The following is a 27,997-nucleotide window of genomic DNA, read 5'->3' on the forward strand; positions in this document are numbered from 1 at the left end:
AAATAATAGGCCCCTTTTCTGTGGTCTGGAGTGTGTATTATTAGAATAAAAGCCTGTCACAAGCACTATCCATGGTGCTGATCCCCAGGACAGACACAGGCACTCCCTCACTGGTCCTCCCACCAGCAGGCAACTCAGATGATTACTGTCATCCTTCACTGCAGTCCATCATATGTGTGCCTCCTACCACTGTGCTCTCTCTACAGACTGCTTAGTTTTGAGATACCATGCTGAAAGACAACATCAGTAAACTGAAGAGAAAAGTTATAGTTCTTCGGTGTATGAGGTCAATCTTTCAGCTCTTAATTACCTCAGTTTATCATTTTTAACAAAACTATTGTTTAATGGCTTTTAAACTTTCTGAATTTCCGAGTCTCCACACTGGAGTCCTCCCTGCTCCAGTGTGGGTGTTTTTATGCTGTAAAACCCTTTTTGCAGAAAAAGCTATTTAGCAGATTTCCCCCAAATCCAAGAATACATTATTTAGCAAAGAAAGTAACCACAAAAACAGTTTTGCTGTTGTAGCCACAATGAGTGCAGCGTTCCACAGAAGAGGAAGCTACCCCAGAATCCCACTGTATACACACCATCCTTTAATTACAATAATTGTATCAATAGAAAAAGGAGGGGCATATTTAGGATCCAGGTGTAAGCCTCTCTGAACAGATGTTTTCTTTTCAGATGATGAGAAAGAAAAAAGTTTATGTTACTCACAGGTGGGAAAGTGACGACAGGTCTTTGAAGGCTCCCTCTGGTATCAGCGATATGTCGTTACCATGGAGAGACCTAAGGCAGGCCGAGAGGACGATGAGGACAGAGAAGAAGAGGAGGGAAATGTAGAAAGATATAAAAAATCTGGACTGCGTCAGTCTGACTCAAGGCTGTCTGCATAATGCTCATCGGTGTTGGTGTGTATTGGGACAGGTACTCACAGCAAACGTAGAGACTTGAGCCCGTCGAAGGCCCTCACTGGTATGCAGCGCAGGCGGTTGTAGCTCAGGATTCTTTACATACAGAATAAACATGTTGGCATGGAGACAAACGAAGAAATCCTTTTCAAGATATCTTCAAACGCAGCAAGGCATATCAGAGCACAATCCTGTTTATGACTACATTCCACTGAGCAAACAAGTCCAGCAAACAATTCAATACATTTGTTGGCACAAGCGCATCCATCCATTCAGGTATACACATGTACATAAACATGTGCATGTCTCTCAGGCACAAACACAAACATCTTGCACTCAAAACGGCCATTTTCCCCAATGTGATCACATTCTTATATGGAATTTGGTCTGTAAGTGGAAAACAAACAGCTCATTCATGAGTTCCCACAGGTCACCTGTGGTGGCCTACATGGGACAGTATTCATGTGTGGCTTTATCACAGCTCAACAAAATATATGTGCTGAAAAAAGGAATTCTTTATTTGATTTCTATTTTCATTTTTATCAAGGGCATCTTCTTCTTGTGCATCAGTGAACCACACACATTCACTAACACACAAACGTACACACACATTGCAAAGGCAGTGATGTAAAGCCAGACTCACAGGGTAAGCAGCTCGGACATGTTACTGAGGCTGTGGTTGGACAACGTGCTGATCTGGTTGTTACTCAAGTCACTGAAAAGGAAACAATAACAGATACATAAAAAAAACACATGCATAACAAAACACGCGCACACGCACGCACACACACGCACACACACACACACACACACACACACACATACACTCACACACTGTACTCGGGTTGTCACGCCCACATCTTGGCCAAACCAGGTCACATCAAAAGTGATACAGCACAGAACTCTGACAAAATTCAGTCAGTTAGTTTTGGTCTTCAAAAGTGCAAAGAGTGCAAGGAACACACACGGCCAAGTCACGATCCTGATCATAAATGTGTGTTTGAGTCTGCAAAACTCTGGCTTGGAGACTTGTGCATTAATATCTGAGTGTGTGTGCGTAATGTCTGTCAGCTGAGGTCATGTGGGCGAGACTTACATGAGCGTTAGGTGTTTGTAATTGGAGAGCTCCACAGGAACCTGAGTGAAGTGGTTACCATCCAGGTACCTATAAGAGACAGAAAGAGAGAGAGAGAGAGAGAGAGCGGGGCGGGAGCGAGAGGTGGTTTGGAAACAAAAGACAGATGAAGAAAGACATGTGGAAGATGTAAGGAGGATTGAGAAAGAGAGAGAGAGAGAGAGAGAGAGAGAGAGAGGGAGAGAGAGAAAATGAGAAGGGAGAAAATGAAGTTATTTAACCATGTGGGAAATTCCTCATCTCCAGCAATGTGAGCAGTCATTACTGCTGGAGCCATAATAAACACTGGAGTTTAATATCCCCACAGGCATCCTAATAGAGTATAGCCACCCTGTCTCTCGCACGTACACACACACACATGCACTACTCAGATCCTATTTCCTTCGCTGTGTGACAATGTGCTATTAATCCAGCGTATTAATTAAGTCTTTGTTAATATTGGAAGAAGCACATTCCCCACAGGAGAAATATTGAAATGATAGAAAATACCACTGAGGGTTTTTTTCTGATGTTCAATTTAGAGCTATAATTTTCTGATCATCAGGGATTTTCTGTGTGTGTGTGTGTATGTGTGTGTGTGTGTGTGTATATGTGATGCATTTCTGCAATAAAAATCCTCTGTAAGACCACAGTATGTGTGCCTGTGCATCTCTATGAGCCTGTGAGTTAATGTGCACTTTTTCACAAGTGGCCAGCTAAACTCCAGTGAGTTAAAAAACATCATTCAAATGTACCATGTCTAATTTTTTAAGTTTTGTCAGCTGATGCTATAAGGGCAGCAACTCCGCGTAAACTGGAGTCTTGTCCTGAATTCACACCAGATGTGAGGCATCAACGCTTCAGCACAGCACAAGTGTCCATCTTTCAGTCCACACTGACACTGCCCTCCATTATGTCTTCACTGTTCTCATGTCCAGCTGACAGGACAGCAACTGGACAGACGGTCCTCACCAGGTTGACTGATCATAAAGTCAATGAACAAAAATTGTTGATGTAAGCTCCATTTCCTATTGTAGCTATACATGCCCACTGTTCAAACTGGAGATCATTGTGCGCACTGTACAGGATAGACAGCAGGAAATTGGTGTGATATGAAAGGCTGTCTTTGACACTTCAGAGGGAACCACACAAATAAAAAGTTGTGGGCAGTTGTGTGTCTTTCAGAGTAAGTGTGGATTGTTTACTCCAGAAATCCTTCACAAAACGCAGCCTCCACATCCTCTTCGTCCACAGAAAACCGTGTATCCACAAAATTGGTAATTTGAAATTTTTCTAAAAAAAAAAACTTTTCATGTATGGGTTGAAAAAATTCTCCTTCCTCCTTTAGCTACATAAGCAATTGCATTATCTTAAAATAATACACGGACCTGTTTTATTCACCAAACAAAAAGCTGATGTTTTAAAGATACATGATTTTCTCAGGAGTGACAACAGGCAGCCATCTAAAAGACAGGACCTTAACAACTGTTAAACCAGTTATATTGTACGTAATGGTGTGCTGGTCCTAAACTCACAGTTCAGTGGTCTCTTTGGGCAGGCCTTTGGGCAGCGTGGTGAGACCCTTGTTGCTGCAGCGCACCACAGTATCCAGACAGGAACACTCTGCTGGACACCTCAGCACTGGAGAGCAGCTGTTCTCATCATTACCTGATCAGGATGAATGAACAGATAGATGGAGCGGTAGAGAGGGAGAGAAAGATTAATGGAAAGTTGAAAAAATGCAATGCAAAAATCTGTCAGGGCTGCAGATGTTGCAGAGCATCTACATCGGCCTTATCTCACCATCTTCACAGGCAAAGTCCTGGACAGCTACGTCCTGGATGGGGATCTCCTTCAGGAAGTATGGACTCTGGCAGCGAGGGTTACCGGTCACGATGCGTTTCCTTCTCAGCCAATCCCCGAGCCAGGCCAGGTGACAGTTACAGTTGAAGGGATTGGCCAGAAGGTTTCTGGAGAGCAAAGGGAGGAGATGGAAGTGCTCAGAGACATAGCTGATGTATTTATATTTCTCTACATTTGTGTGTGTGCGTCATACTGTTTGTACTCACAGTGTGGACAGGGAGTGCAGTGTGTCGAAGGCCCCGGGGTTCATAGAGGTGATCTGGTTGTCATAGAGCGACAGGAGACGCACTGAACTCAGCCCCACAAAGCTGCTGTTGCTCACACAGCTGATACGGTTACTCCTCAGCATACTACTCAAACACACAGACACACACAGGCACAAGTGAGTCAATGCACTGTGTATTTTTGCAGAAAAACCGTGCATGTTAGATCATATTTGAATGTGATGCGTATTTGAGATGATGATGTGATTGCATTTGCATTTTGCGTGTGTACCCACAGTGTGCGGAGGCCGCTCAGTCCCTTCAGCATGCGGTGGTGAATGTTCTCCAGTCTGTTGGAGGTCAGGATCAGCTCATTGACCCCTGAGGCTCCTTCAAATGTCCCCTCCTCTATGTCAGTGATACGGTTATTACTCAGGTTACTGCAAAGAGCAGGAGGCAGAGGTAAGAAGGTCGCACGAATGAAAGGAGTGGAAGCAAGAGAGAAGAAAGATGTAGAGAGGGGACAAAGGAGGCGAGAGGCAATTCAGCGAAGACAGAATGAGTAGTGAGGAGGTAGTAATGTATATAAAGAGACAGATGGTTCACTTTCGTTTCTCTTATTTGTACAATCATTTCCTCTGTGTGACCTGAGCATGACTTTCTCACAGGCACATGTGCTTTGTTCCCGTTACGTTTACAACATGTCTGACTCACATCTTCCTCAGCTGAGGTAACTTTTTGAAGATCCCTGTCGCCTCGAGCACAGTGAATTCATTGTTGTTGAGACGCCTGAGAACAGAGAAGAGAAGAGTCTGGTCAGAGACAAAGAGAGAGAACAAGTGAAGAAACAGAGACAGAAGAGGAGGAGACATGAAGGGCGATGTACAGATACATGTTGTGCTAGACAAATCCAGCATGACTCACAGTTCTGCGGTGTATTGAGGAATGTGATCTGGTATTTTGGTGAGTTTCTGGTTGGAGCAGTCGACCGTAGTGCCCTCACAGCGACACTTCTCGGGGCAGGCAAGGTCGGCGAAGCAGTCCCCTCCTAGCTTGCTGCGGTAATCCTCTGTACCTGGTCAAAATCATAATCCACAGCGTCACTGAAGGCCCTCACCATTCAAGAGTCGAACCCCAGTGTTTACTGGTGCTGGTTCCAACACAAACTCTGCTGATGGCCAAGGTGAAGTATGGGATACAGTGGAGGAATTTTGAGACTTTGCAGAGGGGCTGCGCTGCTTTTGTTTAGAGTGGGAAATGTCAAGATGAACCAAAGACGTTAAAAAAAAAAACATTGCTGATTATGATCATATGCAACATTACTCATGAGCAGCAGGAGCCAAGTCCGCAAGACACACAAACTGTCAAGATCCAGACATGTATACAGGCACACACGCACACGAGGACAAACATACTGAAGTTGTTCTGTCCTGTCAGACTACAAAGCAACTGTTAGTGTTAGAAACCACAGCACCAACAAAACAGCATCAAAAATTAGATCATAGCAGAAAAATGCTTACGCACACCCAGGCAGTCATCTATCAAACTGCACACACACTCTCTCACTACACACAGACACAAACACACACCCACACACACAGAGGTTGTGGGGGGACGACAGGAGATTGCTGTCTCTTGCGTCTTGGCCATGCTGTAGGGTGTTGCAGGGCCGTTCCATGGTGCTTGACAGAACCATGTTCCACTATAGGAACCTGGCAGCCACATGGTTAGATCAAGCACAAAGGAACAACCTGCTGACTGACTGCTCCTCCGCTGGAACACAGGGATGGGAAGGGCAGAGGAAGGAGAGGAGGAGGGGAGGAGGAGGAAGGCAGAGGAGTAGAGGATGAGAAGGAAAGAACAGGGTAAGAAGGAGAAGAGAAAAGAGGATGAAAAGGAAGGGAAAGGACAAGAAGGAGAGGAGAGATTGAGGAGGGGACAGGAGAGGAGGGAAGCAGAGATGGAGACAAAAATAGGGGAAGAGTAGGTGAGGAGAGGATGAAAATGAGGGGAGAGAAAATGAAAGGAGAGGGGAGAATGGGAAGGAGAGAATGGGAGGGGAGGAGAGGTAAATAAAGGAAAGGAAAGGAGTGGATGAGAAGGAGATGAGAGAAGACGAACAGGAGAGGAAAGGACGGGTGAGGTGGGGAAGACAGGGAGGAGAGGAAAGGAGAGAGGAAGATAAAAAGCAGAGAAGGACAGGATGGGATGTGAAGGAAAGGAGGAGGAGAGGACAGGAGAAGATGAAGATATGAAGAAGAAGAATCCAAGGGAAAAAGATGGTAAGATGAAGTAAGAGAAAACAGAGCTAGCTGGCTTCAGAAAAAATGAAGCACTGGGACCGAAGAGCGAGGGGAGAGGAGGACAAGAGGAGGATAAGATCAGACAGGCGGGTAAGGTACAGTAAAGTGATCAAGAAAAAAACAGGGAGGGAGGGAGAAAGGGAGAGACTGGAACATCTAAAGACATCTAAACTCACAGACATATCACAGGAGAGCAGGAGCAGTGGGAGGAGAGTTACAGCAGCACTGAAGGCAAGAGAAGCCCTGACTTCTAGGAACACACACACACACACACACACACACACGCACACATGTGGGTACTACACACACACACACACACGCACACAGATACAGAAATAGAGAAAAATACCATTGTGTGCTAAAATGCTCATGAATATTCTTGATGTTGTTTGTTAACAGACAGGAGGAGTCACAGAGGGGTCAAAGGTCACTGTGGTAGAGGTCTAAGGTCAGAGGCCAGCTCAGGGACGAGAGGTGAGGGATTCGGAGATGACGGAGAATTGGGGGTGCGTGTGTGTGTGTTTGTGTGTGTGTGTTACTTACAGCCGACATGGTGTACTCCTGAGTGTGTGAGAGAGGCAGTAGGAGAGAGAAGAAGGGATTTCACCCGTTTATTAGAACAGGAAAGAAAAAGCTGATGAAAAACTGAGAAATTTTTTCGTGTTTCTTCCGCAGGCAGTGATTCATTTAAAGGGGTAATGACTTGTGAATAGTGAGAATGGTGCTGGCATAAGAGGTCACAGGGTGGGCGCTTTCATCCGACACAGTTCCCAGCCTCGTTTGCTTCAAGCACGGATGGTTCAAACTCGGTTTTAGGGGGATTGCGAGATGGCAAAAAGCACACATGGCCAGATAAAAGTGCCAGTGCAGATGAAAAATCATAAAAAAAAAAGACCAGTTCTAAAAAGTGCAAATGTGTTATTTTGTTTTGTGCATTTTTTGACATCCATCACTTCAGCAGGTTCATTCTCCACAAGACTGAATCCAGATTTGGTAGGAGGGATAAAACTGGAAGTACAGCAGTTTTGTTCAATTAGAAATATAAGAGAGGATCCAAGATAATACAGTGTGAAATAATTAGAAAATTAAACTGGAGGATTTTAGATGTATTGATCTAAGGCATGATACCAAGGTTGTACAACAGAATAAAACATGTTTATTCAACTTTTCAGCTGCAAATGTTCTTAAATTATTCAGCTTTGCCCCATATGTGGTATCTGGGCTTTGAAACCTCTGTTCCCCCGGTGAGCTCAGAGTTAATGACTGTAGTGAATGCACACACGCGCACACACACACACACACACACACACACACACACACACACACACACACACACACACACACACACACAAATACCCACACCATGCCTCCTCTGTGTGCTGCTGTGGTAATGACCGCCTTTAGCCCTGCTACTGATCTCATATGCATGTCTGATTTACATATTTCCCAGCACCCCTCTGAGCATGGTAACTGTGTGACCTTTTGATGTTCTGCAGTGGGCGAAACAGACACAGATGCTCGCGGACACACGCTCATACATTAGCTATCGTTACATGTGCTAAGAAGCAAGGTATTAAATACAGCCTCAGTGATCGCCCTACCAATATACTTTTATTCATACAGAGAATTACGCGCAGTGCCCATTTGACAGCAACCTCAGCTTATTAATCCAATTGTTTTTCTCCTTCTAGCATCAAGGTTATGGTTACCATCGGAAACCCAGTGCAAGGACAAGAGTGTGATTAGCTGGTGCCTGGTTAGACGTGATGCATCATGATGTACATTTGATCATTAAAAGAAAACGTCTTAGCACTCAGACGGTGTCAGTGAAGGCAAGTCATCCACGTGTCGAGAGTGTGCGTGTGTGCAGCATCTGTGCACCGTGAGTGAACAAAAAGGCTTTAACACACACACACTCACACACACATGCTCAATGTACAATACCTGGGATGAAATACTGTTCTCTAGCTAATGGAGAGACAGAGAAAGTGAAAGTGAATAACAACAAAAGATCAAAAGCCTAGACTAGATGTCCGAGTGTGTGTGTGTCTGTGTGTGTGTGTGTGTGAGTGTGTGTGTGTGACAGGGAGTTGAGGTTAGTAAAGAGAGGCAGAGAGGCTGAGGGAAAATCCCAGCAGGAAAACACAGAATGAAAACACAGGAGAGGACAGTTTGTCTTAAGTAACATTCTGTTTGTGCATGTGTGGATCAGAAATTAAAAAAGAGCGATAGATCAATGTGGATATCTATACTGGCTACATTTGTGTGACCTGCTGTTTGTGTATGTACGGTTATGTGTGTGTGTGTCTTTCTACCTGAGCAGCGGAACTTCTTGCTCTTGATTTGTCCGATTCGTTTGTTGGCGAGCCGTCGTGGGCTGGTACAGCGGGCACCGCTTGTCTCAATGGGATTATCCTGCAGGTAGTCAGCCAGCCACTTCAGATGGCAGTCACAGATAAACGGGTTTTGGGCTAAGTGACTGATCCCACAAACACACATCACACAGAGCCATGGACACACAAAGCACACAATAAACAGCTGTTAGAACAATATATATAGTTGCAAGCATACGCTGGTGTGTTATAAAATCATGTGTCAGGACACCGCAAACATTTATTTTGGAATTGTTGTTATACCAAAGAAGTCTTGACTACTTTACAAGACTTTAAATAGACTAAAACATCTTAATTGTGACACTGAAAGCAACATAATATGTATCAATAACTATTTTTAACCTACTGGGATGATATCTTATTTTAAAAGTAAAAGGTCAGCAAATGCCAGAATAAAATTTTTATGTGTATTTAATCCCTTTTATATAATTTATTTGTATAATTTATCCTGTTTGCTTATATACATGTAAACTATGTTTCTGCACACTTCATTTGAGCTTCGATAATGTTTTATAAAGAAAACCACACACAAAACAATCAGAGCTCTAATCACCTGTCTAAATACTGTTCTAAAGCATTGTCATGGATATATTTAGCTGCTGGTAACATAGCAACAATACTTCACATTCTGTTACCAGGTAACTCACAAGTGAAACTAACTTATCCATAAGTTGAACTGACTTTGAACAACAAAAAATATCAACTACCCATTAAAACTATGGATGTGAATTCAAGCACTGCCTTCTTTATCATTCTGTAGGAAGTGTCAATATCATAAACAGTGTTGAAAACTGTAATCACTTGTTAATTACTGTCATTATCCAGCCCAATGTGATCAAAGGCACATTTGAACAACTCTAAATCCTCCATACCCACACATCACACTTTCTGATAGGGCCCCATTATTTAAGTCTTTATAAGCTGCAATTAATGTTTTTTTTTTTTTTTAATGTTTAATATAAAACCTTTACAAAAGCTGTCTTATCAGAAAGTGGTACCCCTCTTCTGTATTTAACATGTAGGGGAATAAAAAGAGACACTGTGGTTTAACAAGCAGGCAGCCTACATTTTGAAAGGAATCTATGACCATCCAGCTGCTAGCTTAGCCTTGGTGACTGTACATAGCTCTCTGGAGGTCCTGACTTCAGCTGCGGGTCTGTGCTGTTTGTTTCCTTTTCGAATCTAATAGTCATTGTTGTTTGTTTTATCCATAACCATTCCACAATCTTTGTTATTGTAATCACGGTGACAATAACCATCTTTCCTTAACCAAGTTCTTTTTCTGCCTTAAACTAACAAAACCTTGAACGCCCCATAAGTGCAATTGTGTTTATTATTGTAACCATGACGAGGAAAGTGCCAGTACACTCCATGTGTTTAATATTGTAACCAAGACCCATTATTCTCTTTTATAGGAACAACTGATAATGCTTAACCAGTCACATAGTGTGGGTGAAAAGAAACACACACAAACACATTTGTATTGGCAAGATATGAACCTGTTAGTCTAACAGAAGTTCAGGCAGAGTTCATCACCTAACATCAACCTAGCTTCTGTTACATGAAGACGGGGTCTTTTAAATCTATTAAAGCAAAAGTCCAGCCTTGAATACTTGAACACTGCCATAAATCAGCCTCTGATGTGCTATGCATTATGGGAGATAGTTTGTGACTTATTTTCCATGTGAATCCACTAAATAGTGAAGGAAACCAGAGCTTTAGTTATCTACCCAGATCACCCCGCTCAGGGCTAGAACAAGAAGTTGTTCAGTCAGGTTAAAGTCTGTTGAGGCTCCTCAAGGTGTAAAAAAGGATATACAGTATCTACCATCATTATTAAAAAAATGCTCTGTGTGTAATTTAAAACATCAGTGCAAGATGGTGGATTTAAGAAGAATTAGTTATTGTAATCCTCATTTTAAGTCATTGTAAGTACAATTTTTTTTTGGAAAAAGTCAGAAAGTCTGAAAGTCCAAGATGCATAAACATCTTGGACTTTAAAACCCATTGTTTGTGATGGTTGTTTTTCTGACAATATTCAAGTGCTTTTCTTTAGGCTGAAGTTTTTACTACAGTGCTATTCTGAAAATAATCAAGTTTTCAGTTGTTCAGTTATGAAGATTGCAAGCTGCCACTCAAGTTTCACACCTTCTTATGTACCACGTTTAAGTCTGGTATGTGTGCACACTGAGCTGTGCATGTCTGTGCATATGTGTACATACAGTGTTTGTATGGCTCTTAGTGATGAGAAGGTTCCCTTGGCGATGGTCTGGAGCTTGTTGTCATAGAGTGAGAGCAGATTGAGGTTGTGGAGGTCCTGAAATGCATCCACCCGCAGACACGCTATCTTATTAGCATTCAGTAACCTGAAAGAAAGAAGTCAGGGAGAAAGAGAGATAGAAAGAAAGAGAGAGAAAGAGATGAAGGAAAGCTTATCCTGTTATTATTCTTGGATAAGTGTTTCAAATGTTACAGGTCATTGATGATGACTTTTAATCATGATATCTTCACTCTGATGACAATGTTTTAGCTAAGCACTTCTCAGCAGAATATCAATGAGCTGCGGATGTGAGCTCTTAGCTGCAACTAACTCTGTGTGTGTGTGTGTGTGTGTGTGTGTGTGTGTGTGTCTACTCACAATAGCTGCAGTGAAAACAGTCCCTCAAACAGTCCTTTGGAAATCTCAGTGATCTTGTTCCCATATAGTACCCTGCGGAAAACCAACACTGCATTAATCAGTAATGAATAAGACCACACATATTATCCCGTAATACTATATAATATTAATACTCAAAAGGAAAAAAAAAAAAAAAATTTACTGGGAAGAGAATAAGATAAAATTAGAATAAGATAAAATTAACATCTTGTTAGGAGTCAAAAACTGTGGCTCCTATGTGTGTGACAAATGCACTATTCATGTCACATTATAACAGACATTAATTATAAGCAGCCTGAGAAATTGTAGTTACATCTAAAACAATTTACACTGTAGTTTTAACACTAATAAAAATTATTCATTTAATAAAAAAGAGCTCTAAGCCATGAATTTTTTCTGGTCTGACAAATTGTGGTGGAAGAATTATTCAAATAATTTACTTCAGTAAAAGTAGCAATACTAGAGTATAAAAATTGCAAGTCAAAATCCTGCATTCAAAATGTTAAAAGAACGAAAATATTAATAAAATGTGCTTATAGTATAAAAAGTAAAAACACTCATTGTGGAATGTAACTACCTTATACACTGTTACGTAGTTCGTATTTCATAAACTCATCATGTGATTTTTATGGAAAATCTGAAGAGTTAATAGTAACTGTACTTGTCAAATAAATGTGATGGGATAAAGCCTACAATATTTCCCTCAGAAATGGAGTTGAGTAACAAGTTGTGGGATAAAGTAAAATAATCAAGTAAAGTACATCAAAATTGTACTTAATTCAGCACTTGAATAAATGTACTTAGTTCCCACCACTGCATATACAAATATGTAACCTGATAAAAATAGCAAACTTAAGCTACTTATCTGGTGTGACTACTGGCCTAATGATGGGTGTAACCATCTTGGAATGAGGCTTGAATGCTCCCAAATAAGACTAATAGGAGGTTTTACAGTTCTTCCAATTCTGCCAACATTACATGAATGCAGCATAAAATTAATAGAGTAGATTCTTTACTGAAGAGAACACAGAAACATCCGAAGAAAAACATTAAGTAAATTAAAAGCCCTTAATCAAGGATGATAAGACTCTCTCTTTCTTTTTTGGCTTCCAAGTAAGACATTAATAAAACGCTACCAACACAAACACACCGACTCTGACTATGTGCCAACACCTGGCTGTACGTCAACAGTCAGGACATAAAGTATAACTAGCCATGAACACTTTTCATCTGAATGTCTCAATGAAAAAAAAAAAAGTCTACACAAATCTGGCTGTGGCTACACTGTGAAGAATGTACGGCGTTATCAGAGAAAAGCTTTTTATAAATACATCAGATTACATACACAAACAGGTCAAGGCTGAGACTGCCACTGCCTTGCCCAACAAATACCTTAGACGCACACACACTCACATCACATCACACACATTATCAGTCATCTTTACGCTCCACGCTGAGTTGAGTTGTGTATGTAGGCAGTCTAAAGACATGTGTTTTAGATTGGCTTTTATTTCATTGTGCTGAGTGGCTGTCCCTGAGAGACCTGAGGTTGGGAAACACACGATGTGGGGAGTGGACGCTTCATTTGTCTCTCACACGTATCAGCACGTACGCGTGTACGTACACACACACACACACACACACACATATATACAGAGACTACACTATTTTGAGTCATTTTGAAAAAACAAAAAAGAAATTGCATTGTTTTTTTTTTTCATAGACTGTGACATGAACATGTACAAAGGCTTTTCTTCACGTGTTTCAAAAATGCATCATTTACCTGTATTGATTTTAACGCTTTAACATCTTGCTTTGACATATACTGTGAACATGATCATGCCGTGTTGCACTCTAATAACAAGAGTGGCCAAAAGGCAACTACCTAGAAAATCATTTAAAAAATGTAATTGATAACTATAGTGTATTCAGTGTATGCAGTGTATGCAGGTACTAAGGTAGCATGCTAATATAGTACTGACTACTTTAGTACTAGTGTTTTATCATAGTTCCAAAAACCTTAAAAAACCTTGTTGTAACTTCATGTCTCAGTAAAACCTCAGCTGCTTGTGGTTTTCCATCTCATAACCCTCTGTGCCTCCACAGTGCTGCTGCCCATGTAGGCCTCCAAGCCATACAGGAGCTGCAAGTCATTAGCCCTCTTTAGGCGGGAATGTTTGCATCTTTATTCCACCTCGCCAATGTGTATAAAAGGTACAAATACAGTACGGGGGGTGGTTCTGCCTTTATTCCAGTCACAGAGCTGAATCGATTTCTGTGTAAAAGGGAGAGTTGGCAACGATAATGCGGTTGAGTTACATGTAATGCCTCAGATTCCACAATGACGGCAGGAAAAATCACACACTGGGACGGCATTATACTGGCTTTGCTCGGTTTAGTGTAAACAAGCAAAGCCGGCATCATAAAGGGTCTTCTTACTGGCATAGGAGTGTGAAAAAACATATGCGAACGAGTCCTTAAAATCCCTGCTCCCACCTGCAGAGGCAATGCTCAGTTTGAACTGTAATATCAAACACCTGCTGTTGAAAATTAAAATGAATTGAAAACAGAGCTTTAGAAATAATTATAGCATGATTTAAGGCATGACCAACAGTGGGCCTTCAAAATGTCCCTTGTTGGCTCACTGGTCCACTGTTGGTGAGTGTGTAATGACTGGGAGGTACACTTGTAAGTAAGTACACAAACACATACACACACCCACACAGCAGCACAAGATCGATGGCTCATTTACATCTTTTTTTAACTAAACACTGACACACAATGAACGCACAGTGCAGCTTAATGTGAAAGCCATACTGTATGTGGTGTGTCAGCATGAATGTGTGTGTCCCATTCTCTCTGTGGTGAATGTGTAATGAGGTGGCAAAAGCCTCCATTCAGCAATTCAGCATTTATGAATTATTGACTTTGGAGAGACGAGACCTTAATATAACTCCTTCATGAAATAACTCTACATCTGTCACTCCCTCTCCTGTTCCTCTCTCCGTCTTCCTTCGCAAAGCTTCACACGCAAAGCAGATGGTCCGACCCGAGATTTAAGCCCAAGAGAAAGCCACCAAAAGTACACCTGAAATGTCTTTTAAGATGGTATTCTTGTTTTGAATTGAACTGCTTTGGTGTTTGACAGAGAGGGAAAAAACTGATTTTTTAAAGACTGAGAGGTTAGCAAAAACTATGGAACAGAAAATGAAGTAAAAATTATTATTAAAACGAATCCTTTGGTATGGGTCCCTTAGTTAATGGAGTGTTTCTTTTTTATATGTGAAAAGGATTTAAGAATGAGAGCAAAAGTTGACAAGGGCTGCGCCTAAGACCACTTCCTTGTTCACATATTCACTACCACCTACGATAATATACACTAAATAGTTTAGCAGTTTATTGAGATTTTGTACATTTACTAATCATTATAATTTTGCGGTATCACTCTGCTATATCTATAAAATATGGAGCATTGCATTGTGGGATTTGTGTCATGGACATTACTTTATTCGATCTATAGTGGAATGCATTGTAATAGATGCATTCACACACTCGTATGTGCAAACGAAATTGCGGACAGTAAATCTAGTGCACTACATAGTAAATAGGGAGGAATTCTAGGCACAGCCAAAGTCATTTTGGGTAAAACTTTATGAACTCACTCAAAACAGTCCAGAGGCACTAACATTAATGCAGAGGACATCAGTTGAGTGGGCGGTCCTTCAATGGGGCCTAGGACGCCTTTGCGTTCAGATTTGCGTGGCTAAACTTCTGGCATGTGGAAAACCTGCCTGATAGTTCGACTGCCTCTTTGCTCACTTTGTTGTGTTCCCAGATCTCAGAAATTAACTTGATATATACAGTGTTCACATAACAGGTATAAGTGGTGACTAAATCTACAAAAACAAAACACAAGTTATGATAAATAAACATCAAGGTGGGTTGAACAGATTCTGGAAGAGTTAGACGTCCGATATTCCTCATGCGAGTTGCATTGTGATGTTTTGTGTATACTGCATCTTAAATACAAACATATCACACAATACTCACAGAGAGTTGAGGGAGCGCAGACCTTGGAAGGCGTCTGAAGCCAGCTCTGATATCTGGTTGTTACTCAAGTCTCTGTGAGGAACAGAGCAAAAGGAAAAGGAAACAAGAAACAGAGAGGCATAGAACCAGACACAGAGTCAGTGAGGGAGAGAGACACACAGAAAGTGAAACACAAAGGTCAACACAAGCCACAAACAGGACAGGAACAGAAGTTTTTTGTGTATCGTTGACAGTGTGCACAATGCATGTATCTCCTCATCTACTCACATCCTGCGCAGCTTCTTATAAGGAGAAAAGGCCCCAGCTGGGATCACCTTGATGGCGTTCTGCTCCAGTCGGCTGGAACCAAACATACACACAGACCATTGAGGAGAGACATTAACATTCCCCTATCACAGAGCCATCGCTGCTGTATCGTTGACTGCTGCTCTGTCCCGGGGCCTCTGGCTAAGCGGAACATTTCCAGATAAGGCGCTTTGATGACCGGTGCCAAAGTCTGTCACAATTCTCTGATCTTTTGCCCCCTTTAACATGTGTACAGTGAAATGTACACACACACACACACACACACACACACACACTATCTGGGCAGTGTTCCATTAAGTGCCAGTCAGACTCTGCGTCAGTCAGGCCCAAACAAATCAAGCCAGGCCAGGAGAGAGAAAGAGAGAGGCAAGGGGCAAACAAAAGAGAAAACAGACCCAAACAGCCGTTCTCTAAACATTTCACATGTTCAGTCACCGTGACAAGAAAGGCGGTGGAACATGATTTGCAAACCAACCACTCGATTGTGAAACATTTCCCTAAAATGAGTTTGTTTTTCATTTGCTGTTCTCTTCTGTTCTGCTCCACTCCGGTCCTTTCCTCAGTGCTAAAATGTTTCACTGGTCGCACAGGAGCTCTGTATTTTATTGTATTGTATTGTATTCTGGATTTATGTGCTCTAAGTCAAACAAAACTCTTGCCAAAACACTGTGCAAGTCAAGTATCAAAACACCAGACACGACTATCCCTAGTCAAGTCTTAAAGCCTTGTCAAAGCAGGAATCATGTCAAGTTTCAAGCCATTTGACACTGGTCCAAGTCTTGTCTTGTCGTAGCATGTGTCAAGTCAAGTCTAAAATCATGACATGCCCAAATCTTGACATGTAATTCTTTAGACTGTTCATAAATCAGTTGACATCAGTCCAAGTCAAGTTTTAGTCTTTTCAAAGCAAGTTTTAAATGAGTCGGGGCAAGTCCAAGTCAAGTCAAATATCAGTTGAGACAAGTGTAAGTCAAGTCTCAAGTCTTAACAAAGCAGGTCTCAAGTCAGAAGGAGGAGGACATATTATTGTCACCTCTTAAATTCAATGTCAAGTCTCAAAGTCAGTTGAGACAAGTCAAAGTTAAGTCACAGGTCTGAATAAGAAAGGTTTTTGAAAGGCCGTGACATGACATTTTAACATTTTCCGGTCAAAGCTTTGTTATACAGGGTTTTTATGGAGTTCACATGAATTCCTCCTAATGGTTAGACCTTGTAATTAAACAGTCAACATGTATTCAACAAGGCCTGCCTCGGTTTTTGCACACAAGTCGAGGCTCAGAGCAGTCTAGTCCAAGACATGTCTCAAGTCCTCGTTCATGTGACTTGGGTCTGACTCAGGTTCAAGTCTCAAGTCCATAGCTCTGCTTCGTACTTAATCATTTTAAATGTGCTGGCTCTAATCTTTCCTCTTTTCCTGATTCCTCCTTTTAAATAGAGATATGATCTCTTTTGTCCTTCAAATTAATCTTTTGATTCTTCCTTCATCCTCATCACTCATCCCTTCATTATTTTCTTAAGCAGGGAAGAGCTGCATGACCAGGCTTTCTCATTTCACAGATGTGTGGTTTTATTCCACTGCACAGAGAAAGAGAAGTAGTGAAACAGAAAGGTGGAAAGAGACAAAGCAGGAAATTGGGGAGACGCAGAGTGAAAGAGCAGGAGAAATATCACTGCACCGAGTGTGTACACAGAAGCCTGTGTGCAAGAGCGGATGTGTATGCATGTAGCATTAGGCAGGTGTGTGTGAGTGTGTATGTGTGTCTTACATCTCAGTAATGGTCTCAGGCAGGTTGGTGGGTATTTCTGTTAGTCCCTTCCCTCTGCAGTCCACAATATTGTTACTGCAGGTGCAGGACTCTGGGCACTGTAACACACTGCAGGAGGAAGATGATGACGACTGGTGACCTACACAGAGACAGAGGGCCGATATTATCCGTGGATAATAGATTATGCTTGGTGTGAATCCCAAAGCTGAAGGATGTTGCAGCTGACAGAAATCGGTGAAGAAAAATTCAAAATGTGAAACAGCAGCCAGTGAGAGAGAGATGCTTGTCCCTAACTCTGATAGTGTCCTTGTCTATCAACAGTGTCATTTGTACTCTTGCATTAAGTGCTCTTTCATCTAAAATGTTTTAGAAAAACAAAACAGATCAGTACATATTACAGTAAATGCAGGGCATGAGGTTGAAGTGAAGCCAAGCCATGGAAGATGAATACTTGCCTTCGTCCCAATCTTGAAAAGCATGAGCAAAAGACAATAAGAAAAAGCAAACGAGACAAAGCAAAAGATGGGTTTGCCACTTTAAAACAGCAAGCAGATGAACTGCACACATACATCACATCCCACCCTCTTGCACCTCAACCTACCTGTGCAGACAAACTCCTTCTTCTGCACCTCAGCCACGTTGTGCCCCCTCAAGTGTGGCGGGGCCATGCATTGCGTGTAAAGACCCAGACGGGGGCGTTGTCGCAGCCACTCTGACAGCCAGGCCACGTGACAGTCACACTGCAGGTTGTTGGAGTGCAGGCGACTAGGGGAGAGAGGAGGCGGTGGGGAGAGGAAGAAGAGGAGGAGGAGGAGGGAGAAGAGGGGACGGGAGTATGCGGGGATCACATATAAGAGGGGATCGACAAGTGGCGAGAACAGGTATATGTGAGGATGAGGGAAGCAGGAGCAGGGTGGGGAGGAGGAGGGGAGAAGTGCAAGTACAGGTGAATCAATCAATTGCACAACCGGGCACAGATGAGAGGGATCCCTCCCCTCAGGGAGGTAATGTGGACAAAATACTCTGCGGTGCCACTTACAAGGTCCTGAGCTTCGGCATGTGGTTGAAACTGGCCACAGACAGTCGGCTGATGTTGTTGTTGTTGAGAGTGCTGAGGAGAGAAAAGAGCAGAAAGCACAAGGCTGTATGGATTCAGTGGTCTATTTTCATCACAGGGTTGTTGCACACTGACACAGAGAAGTGACTTAGTCAGCACAGTAGGGTCTGCTTGCACTCAACTGCTGAGAGTCATGTAATCTGTGTAATTTTTAACTCTGCTGAGAGGTTATGTCTTTTCATATTAATCTTTTAGAAAGCAGTGCCTTGTTAACTACAAAACATGTTTGTCTCTTACCCGACAGTGTAGCTACTTTCTAACTACCTCCCTTAACAGCTGTCTCCTTCAGTTAAAACCAACTGAGATCTCTTGTCATCTTTTTTTGTTAACCTATCAAAAAGTGAGCCTTTCTCAATTCACAGTGATACAAATAAGTCTAACTAATTACAGTGACAGTGAAGTTGACCTGCCTTGTAACTCAGCTCAGTATTTACACAACTCCTTGTGTGTCTACAGCAAATATCTTTATCCCCACTCCCCATCTAAAATACTGATTAACTTTGAAATCCCAGCTATCTGCACTTGTCTCACAATATAATGAAAATTAATATCTGTCATTAAGAACATCAACAGGCTGAATTTAGGACAGAGGAGAGGTCGTTGAGTCATTTCTGGATATATATATATATATATATATATATATATATATATATATATATATGTGTGTGTGTGTGTGTGTGTGTGTGTGTGTGTGAAAGCGTCCTTTTTCAAAAGCTGCACAGGCAATGCAGTGTTTTAAAGGTCAACGAGGATATGAGCTGCTCCATATCCCACTGCTGTTAGTCTCCATCATTCACCAGGTCCTCACTGTTGTTAGCAGGGTGACTGAATAAACAGGTACTCACAGCACTTCCAGGTCACGTAATGCTCGGAAAGCTCCATCCTCAATACAGCTGATGTGGTTGTAGTCCAACTGCCTGCATACACATACACATACACATACACATACACATACACATACACATACACATACACATACACATACACATACACATACACATACACACACACACACAGAAGAAAGAAAAAAGAGGAAGCTGTAAAGGTGTCTTACAGTATATCTTCAGGTGAAATTCAAGCTAAGCCAGCTACAGATGAAAATGCACCAACTCCCCCGGCCAAAGTCACCGACAACCTTCCAGTGTCTCCCTCAGACTCATTCACTTTCTCTTTCGCTTTAGTTCTGTCTCCTGAGCTCTTTGTTCTTCTTAGATGTACGTATCCATCTCTGGATCCATTCTCGTTTCCTGCTCTCTTCAATCTGACGTCTAATTTGTATGCGCTGCTCTTCACCTCTTTCCCCCTTCTCTCACTTCTCTCTCTCTCTCTCTTTCTCAAAATCGCTTTGCTGAAACAATTTAATTAAGACATAAAGACAGTAAATCATGTGCTGTCACCCGCATGCTCATGGACACACACACACACACACACACACACACACACACACACACACACACTGCCCTTTCCTTTTACAATAATTAGAAGGCATTTAAAAAAAATTATCTGATCTGGAAAAAACCCAGGATGCAGCAAAATAGTTAAAAAAAAAATCCATATTTATAGAATTACTGCTGGGCAATTACTTTACCTGCAAAATGACCAACAATTATCTTCAATCATCATAACCATGACTGAAGCAAAACAAAGAGAGGAAACAACAGTAATGCTAGTGACACACACATGCACACACACACACACACACAGCTGCTAACGAGCAGCGGTGCCAGTCTATACAACAAGCAGGAGGCACATGACATTTAACACAATGAAATATTGATGCACAAGCACATGGGGGTTGTGCACATTTGCAAACACCGTGAAAAGCAAGTGACAGATGTGCCTGCACATACACACACACGCATGCACACACACACACACACACACACGCATGCACACACATACACACACATGCACACACACATACACAGAAAGTATTGCCCAAGTGCCACTTACAGGTTCTTAATCTCCACAGCTCCTCTGAAGGCTTTCCTTGGAACACCTTGAATCTGGTTCTCACTGAGATCACTGGACACAGAGAGAGAGATGTAGAGAGGAAGTGGGGGAAAGAGAAATAAGGTGGCAGAGAGTTAAGTCGTTGCAGCAAAAGTACTTGATGTAATCTCCAAAATGCACCGGGGGAACTTCGGAGCGAGACAGATCATCTGCAAAATTGAGTTCTTTGCACACAGAGCACTGCTTTGCCAAATACAATCAGCTGTCTCTATTCATCTCTCAGTGACACAAAAAACACTCCCTCTGACAAGTGTCCACGAACCCGGAGCCAGACGCAATTCAATTGTCTGCTTTGAACATCCATTCAAGTCAGGTGTAAGAAGGTTTAAATGCCTAAACAACCTGTAGGGGGCACTAGTGACCTCCTCTTCCCTCAGAGCTTTCCGTTCCTCCTCTCATCACTCCCACTCATCTCTCCCTTCGCCCCCACCACCCCCTCTCCCCTTCCTCTGGTTTTAAGGAGTGAGTGATGAATGTGTGTGTGTGTGAGTGTGTGAGTATGAGCACTGGGGTTTACAGAGATTTAATTTTCAGCCACTTTAACTAAGCCAGTGCTTGGAATAAAGCAAAAGAAGAAAAAAAAGAAACAAAAATAAACACACTAAATTTACTGCAGTCACTGACATACACACGTAGATATGCACACTCACATGAGTACATTAATACAGTCACATACATGAACAGGTGTCTAGCATAGACTAAATCTGCTGCCTGAAGCCAAGTGAAACACATTCTATCAATGGTTGATATAGCAACTTGATTTAGTGGAGGACACACACACGTAGGTGCTGAAGGATGAACACTCACAAATAGTTACGTATGTGAAATGAGGAACAAGAATGAATTCAGCTGTCTGGAGGATGAAGATGTAGTACAGGATGTAGAATGCAGGTACTAAAAAAATCAAGCTATATCATGTCAACAACTCAACACAAGAGAAACATCTTAACTGGTGTCTCAGTGTGTTTGTCAGTGTGTGTGTGTGTGTGTGTGTGTGCGTTGTCCGCCGCCAATACAGACCAAAAATCCAGACAGACTATTTGACCTTTCACCCTTGACCTTCCAGCTCTTGACCCCAACTGTGGCGCCGTGACCTCCACCATGCTAATCGGCTAACGGCTAAAGCCCAGCCACATTCCTCACATTCCTGTGGCTGTGATCGTGTTTGTATAATCAGCGCTGCAGGTATCGTCCATCGCCTGCGCTTCCACCTGCTGCTTCTAAACCTGCATCTGAAGTCATTTGTTGTATATGAAGTCACATCATTCACAGGTCAGCAACAGGATTACACGAGGATTATCTTTTGTAGCCTTAATGTCCAACTGAAATGACAAAACTGTTGTTTTGCGGCCAAAAGTAAACGTGCACACCTCTTTAGCCTCCAAGCCTGAAACGATTAATCGAAAGTTGATCAACAAAAAAAGATCACAATGATTTTGATGATGGCTTAAATAAAGTTTCTGGTTCCAGCCTCTCAAATGTGAGGACTTGTTGTGTTTCTTTGTTTCAAATGATACAAAATTTAACATCTTTGGATTTTGGACAAAACAGTCAAGCTGATGACATCACCTTGGGCAATTATGGGGAAATTATGAGGGGCAAAATCAATGTTACCTGCAGCTCCTGTAAAATGTGTTCACTCACTATATGCAGGGTTCTCCAATGCTCCCCCAATGCTAATTGATGAGTGCAACAAATACAAAACATGAATTTCTAATAAATAAACCAATTAACAAATAAATAAAGCATTTTAATTTCAGTTGTACACGTACACACATGTGCCCCTGTGCATTCCTGCATACATTAAGTTCATCAGGCTTTACAAACAGGGGCAGATAAAAAAAGAAGCTTCACCGTTGCTGTTTTACACACACAACACAAACACACGTGTGCTTCTCCACACACACACACACACTCGCACACACATGGCCGCTGATCTGAATCAAGTATAGTGTTTCCTGATACTGTTTTTACAGGACCAGGGGGGTTTGGAAAACAGCTGTGCTCCTTTAACCACTGGAACTCTAAAACCAAACAAATACTCTGAGAGTGCTCCTTAACCCTACACACACACACACAGACACACACACACACACACGTATAACTTCCACTTACATGGGCAGCATCCATTACATCTGCCTATCGGCTGTAGAAATCAGTAAAAACTTGTTAATGTGTCATATGTGAGGAGTTGACAGTCTGACAGTTTGTATATCTCCATTTTAAGCCGGACACAAACCTCACTGTAATCGACAGCACACGGTCAACTAACCTTGGGTAGAGTGTGTTTACACACACACTCGACATGTTCACTTGGGAACATACAGCACACACTGCTCTGCTGCAATTCTAGTCATGCAGCTATGGTAAACAACATAGGAGAGAGGTGGAGTTGTGCATAAGCACAGTGTGTGTGTGTGTGTGTATATATGTGTGCGTGTGTGTTTGTGTGGGTGGATGTGGGTGTGTGTGTCTGATTGTGTCTTACATAAACATTTATCTCCTGAAGCACTGAGATGATTGGAGATTGATTTTTTCATGTCCCTCTGTCCCTGTGATCTACAACAAGAGAGAGACAGTGTGCATGCATGCACACAGACATACATGCATACACATGTGATTGGCAGTTTGGGTTAGTGTGGGGCTGTTAAGGAAGTGCAGGAGGCCACTCTAAACCCTATTCATCACTCAGACCACCACAGAGAGGGGGGGGGGGGGGGGGGGGGGGGGGGGGGGACAGAGAGAGAGAGAGAGAGAGAGAGAGAGGGAGAGAGAGAGAGAGAGAGAGAGGGAGAAAGAGAGAGGGGGGAGAGAGAGGGTGAACAAGTTTTACCCCAAGTAGGAAATTGAGTTCTTAGAGATTTAGGAGTGGATTTTCTTACTCAGTTTGCGTCAAGGCACCTGATTCAATTTCATCTTTAGCTAAATCATTTGGTGGGCGTCCTCCCACCACTTTCTGCCTCTCTGTCTCTCTCCCTCTGTGAATTTCTCTCCCTTGATCTCTCCCTTTTCATCCTCCTCTCTGTGTCTTTTCCTCCTTTCCTAAATTGGTCTTGTTTTTGGACTTCCCTAAGATTTAACCCATCACCTCTGCCCCTGTGCCTAAACTGGGAGGTTACCTTCATTAAAAGAGGCTCCTGCTGAGCCCTGTGTGTGTGTGTGTGTGTGTGTGTTTGAAGAGGCCGGAGGTATTAAAGACTCACAGGAACTATATCATGCTGCTAAGTTAAGAACTTTCTGAAAGTGAAAATACACACACACGCACACACACGCACACAGCTGAAAATTGACAATTGAGAGCACAAATCCATGATGAAAATCAGGGGAACCAGATTTAAACACAGTCAGAATGCTACACACTGCTTATGATATTTATCCAACATGCTTTACATATTGCATTCACACACACAAACACAGACGCACACACAAACTGAGCAGAGTAGAGGGGCAAATTGATCTTTTAGAAAGCAGTGACGTATCCTGTGGTTGGGGCCGCACTGCAGTAATGTTAAGAGACCAATTTTCTGTTGCCTCCAAGCCTCACACATATTAGATGTCATTATAGCTGTCAGTATAGATGACTTTGCAATCTTTATGTGATTTGGTTGACACGTGAATGCACCAATGATGGACAGTGTTGCCCTTGTTAACCACAATCCATATATAAGCCGCCATCGAATCCCTGTTTTATGACACAAACGGGCCATTGTGTATTGTGAACAACTAAACTGTGAGTTTGGCTGCATCAACACACAGTATAAGTGACCATAGAGAACAGGAGAGGACAGGCTACAGGTTTAAACAGCTGAGACTCAGCTGAGTGACCAGATACTGGTGGTGTTGCACAATTTTACTCTTCGCTGACACAAAGAGGAGGAAGAATTAGAGATTTACCTGCTTTTTGAATGTTGTTTAGGAATTTCACTGTGGACACAACCTTCTTCATGTGTCTGTTTTTCTCACCTCTGGTGGCCCAGGATATGTTTGTGTGTATGTGTGTGTGCGCGCGCTCGTGTGTGCGTGACAGAGTCAGGTCTCCAGTGTTAAGAGCTTAGTGCTGCTTTTCTAAAGGGTCTTTTCAGTGTGAGAGGGGCTTTTGACGCCCTGCGTGTCTAAGAAGACCTGGGCATGAAAGAGGCAGCACTCAATTCTCACACATGCACCCCTCCTCCCTGCTCTTTCTCTCTCACACTGGACACACACACACACACACACTCACTCACTTGCTCTCTCACCTACTGTTATACAGTTTCTGAACCTCTTTTGTACAAGAACCACTGCCACAAGATTCTTCCCAGGTCCAGCAAACTGTGGGTTCCCGTGGATCCATGTACGAGTTGTCTGTTTGTGTTTGTGTGTGGCAGGGTATGGGTCGGAGTTGGCAGAGCAGTAAACTAATCATCTTGTTCAAATCCCTTTCGGAGACCTTAATCCTATTAAGTATAAGAACGTGTGAATGGGCAAAGAAGGAGCTGGAGAGAGTCAAAAAGGAAAAAAGAAAAAGGAAAAAGGGAATAAAAAGTAAGGCAGAAAGGGAGAAAATGTGAATGCAGAAGATGGTGTTTGAAACTCTTAGGAGAAGATGTTTAGGAGAAGACGGTCAGGGAGAAAGACCAAGATGAGACTGGAATTGTGAGCCATGAGGTGGACCCCCAAAGATCACACTTCTGTGAGCAATTAGGAGGAGAAAGACTCGCAAAGAAAAGAGAGGAGATGAGGGGAGAAAGGAGAGGGAGGAGAGGAGGCTTGCTGAAGACAATGCAGAGGATTACTGAACACACTGGGCCAGGACTGGCACCTGGGAATGTGGAGGAATGTGTGTGGCTGGTGTGTGTGTGTGTGTGTGTGTGTGTGTGTGTGTGTGTGTGATGGTGAATCATAATGTTTCTGGTTTTAAAGTCTATGTGTCCTGGAAATCTTGGGAGGCAGAATTTTAAAACGGAGCATGCACATGATCATCAAAAATTATTCTCACTGTTTCCTCTTTGAAGAGACGGCGTTTATATGCAGAATCACACACGCCCTCCCACACACACACACACACACACACAGATAGCCTGGTCTTTCAACCTCCTCCTTCAGTCTCTTCTAAACTAATATTGACTTTGCTTGTGAATGACAAATCTGTAGTCCTCCTCCTCACTCTCCCTCTCTTCCCCATCTCATTGTCTGTTTCCCTTATTCCCCATCACGCCTCACACACATACTTTAAATGCCAGGTAAGAGGGTTGCTATGGTTACTGGACAAGGGTGGACACCTAGGGGACATTTTGACTTGACAGAGTGGATGTCCCCGGTGTGTGCCTGAGTGTGCCTGTCTCTCGACCAGGATGGCAGTCTGCCAGAGAAGGTGTGTGTGTGTGTGTGTGTGTGTGTGTGTCTGTTGCCTCTATGAGTATGTAGCATTACAGAGAGCTCAGTTTACAAAATCTCTTGTGGCAATAGCTTTGTTATTTTTCTTGCTGCTTTGCTAAGGAGTTTTTATTTCGCAATGTTTCCTCCTTTAAACTCTGAAAACAGGCAGGAAAGCCAAGATAATTGCTTGGTTGAAATGCTACATTCTGCCTACTGATTTCCTACATAAATAGCTCCTGCTCTTTCCTTTCAGCTACCAATGGTTTTGTAGTGGGCTCTTCACAAAGCCAGCTGTAAGCCTCTTGTGAAACTTGTAACACAAGCGTCTTGTTGCTGAGGAAACAACATATTCAACACACGTCTTATCATATCTATCTTGAAAAATGAACTGGTGAAATAACAAAGCTGAAAAAATAAAGGTCATGTATGCTGGTGTGTTTGTGTGTGTGTGTGTGTGTGTGTGTGTGTGTGTGTAAATGTGTAAAACCAGACTGATTACGTTGCTTTCCAGCCCAGGAACAGATTAGTCAGCGGTCTGAGACCATGACATCATCAGAAATGTTTACACGTGTAATTATAGACAAGTGAGGAATACATCTGTTGCACACACACACCCACACACACACACATAGAAGAAATAGACAGTGGCATGCAGTAATGCAGTAATTGCATATGAGGAGAGCTGAGAAGCTCTTAGTAATGGGGACATGGTTTCCCTCTAAACATCTGATGATGATATTTAGATTGAAAGCTGCCTCAACAGAAAAGCCTGTCGCACTGCGCTGTGCACCTGTGCTGCTCCGACTTACATGTTAGAAAACACAGCTCCCTGTGTCTTTCTGCAATCATTTCAGGATACACTTTAGCAAAGGGAGGGAAGTAAAATGTCACAGCTGTTGGAAACATTTTTATCCACGCATACACACTTGCAGCTGACTGAACCCATTGTTAAGTGATAAAATCCCGATGTCTCTTGTAGTCCTGTGCGACATGTACATGAGTTCACCGATATGGGTAGCCCGCACTCTTATCAGTGCTCAGATACATGCAGACCCTCTCAGTCTTGCACAGAAACGGGCCGTAACAGCTGGTTTTGGTGATAATGGAGCTTAGCCCTTCATTATACAAAGAAGAAACCAACACAACAATGGACAAATGAACAAGATGAACTGCAGGTATCGCTGATGTTCACATTTGTGTGGCCAAAGGTCATCACTAACGCCCGGTGCAGAAGTGATTGTAAAGTACTGGAAAATGACTGATGGCTGGGTTTCAGTTAAGTTCTTCGCCGATATTTTTGTTGTTTTTAACATTTGTTAGCACAGATGCACGACCCGTATTTCTCATGTCTTAAACGAATGCTTCACACTGACACCTTGCTCGCACAGTAACATGCAAAAGTCTTTTTTCTTTTTAAATAATTTTTTACAGTCAACCTGTCCTGTACTCTGTGTGTATAAAAACTGACTAACTAAAACAGTTTCTAAATGATCTCAAACAGTTTTTTCATATACACTGTAATAAGGCCAATCTTGGTACTTATCAGTTGACATATACAGTAATACTGAATTTCTGCAGCAAGCTGATATTAGCTTGAGAAGTTATGTGATTACATGACGTAATACTATTGGGCTAACTAAATTACCCTTATTCTTGTTCGTGTCTTCGTTCTAATCATAAATTTGATAACTGTATCAGTAGTGTTCTGCTTTGTTCAGAAGATGCAACAATCATCAGTAAAATCTTAAAACACAAATGGCCGTAGTGAGAAATCTTGCAAAGTGACTAAATAAAATAATTCCATCTTGCTGTGTGTGTAGACTATCAATATACAGTATACTTATATATATTTATAGAAAAAGGAGTACTGCCCCTTACTGACTTGTGCTGGTTAAGAAAGTACGTTCGTCTGTGTGCGTAAATACCACATTGGCTATAATTCATTTTGTT

The 27,997-nt window shown here is 42.3% G+C and overlaps 1 protein-coding gene across 5 annotated transcripts in view; it reads right to left on the reverse strand.

Moving 5' to 3' along the window:
- The window catches only part of slit2 (slit homolog 2 (Drosophila)), a 90,954-nt gene that overhangs the window by 15,522 nt on the left and 47,435 nt on the right, over positions 1-27,997 (reverse strand). For 3 of the 5 annotated variants that reach the window (XM_071504456.1, XM_071504460.1, XM_071504459.1), the window contains 21 exons: positions 20,633-20,704; positions 19,525-19,596; positions 18,602-18,673; positions 18,164-18,327; positions 17,563-17,701; positions 15,758-15,829; positions 15,491-15,562; positions 11,423-11,494; positions 11,007-11,150; positions 8,707-8,870; positions 8,336-8,359; positions 5,013-5,163; positions 4,803-4,877; positions 4,385-4,528; positions 4,092-4,235; positions 3,826-3,992; positions 3,558-3,690; positions 2,005-2,073; positions 1,552-1,623; positions 933-1,004; positions 715-786 (listed from right to left, as the gene is read on the reverse strand). In XM_071504456.1, coding sequence (XP_071360557.1) covers positions 715-786; positions 933-1,004; positions 1,552-1,623; positions 2,005-2,073; positions 3,558-3,690; positions 3,826-3,992; positions 4,092-4,235; positions 4,385-4,528; positions 4,803-4,877; positions 5,013-5,163; positions 8,336-8,359; positions 8,707-8,870; positions 11,007-11,150; positions 11,423-11,494; positions 15,491-15,562; positions 15,758-15,829; positions 17,563-17,701; positions 18,164-18,327; positions 18,602-18,673; positions 19,525-19,596; positions 20,633-20,704 — 2,166 coding nt within the window. The remainder of the gene's footprint in view (positions 1-714; positions 787-932; positions 1,005-1,551; positions 1,624-2,004; positions 2,074-3,557; positions 3,691-3,825; positions 3,993-4,091; positions 4,236-4,384; positions 4,529-4,802; positions 4,878-5,012; positions 5,164-8,335; positions 8,360-8,706; positions 8,871-11,006; positions 11,151-11,422; positions 11,495-15,490; positions 15,563-15,757; positions 15,830-17,562; positions 17,702-18,163; positions 18,328-18,601; positions 18,674-19,524; positions 19,597-20,632; positions 20,705-27,997) is intronic. The other 2 variants (XM_071504458.1, XM_071504457.1) reach the window with 2 other exon arrangements.

The sequence above is a fragment of the Trachinotus anak genome, unplaced genomic scaffold (genome assembly GCF_046630095.1).
Source record: "Trachinotus anak isolate AG129_WGS33_773 ecotype Australia unplaced genomic scaffold, CSIRO_AGI_Tana_v1 ptg000019l, whole genome shotgun sequence".
NCBI lineage: Eukaryota > Metazoa > Chordata > Actinopteri > Carangiformes > Carangidae > Trachinotus > Trachinotus anak.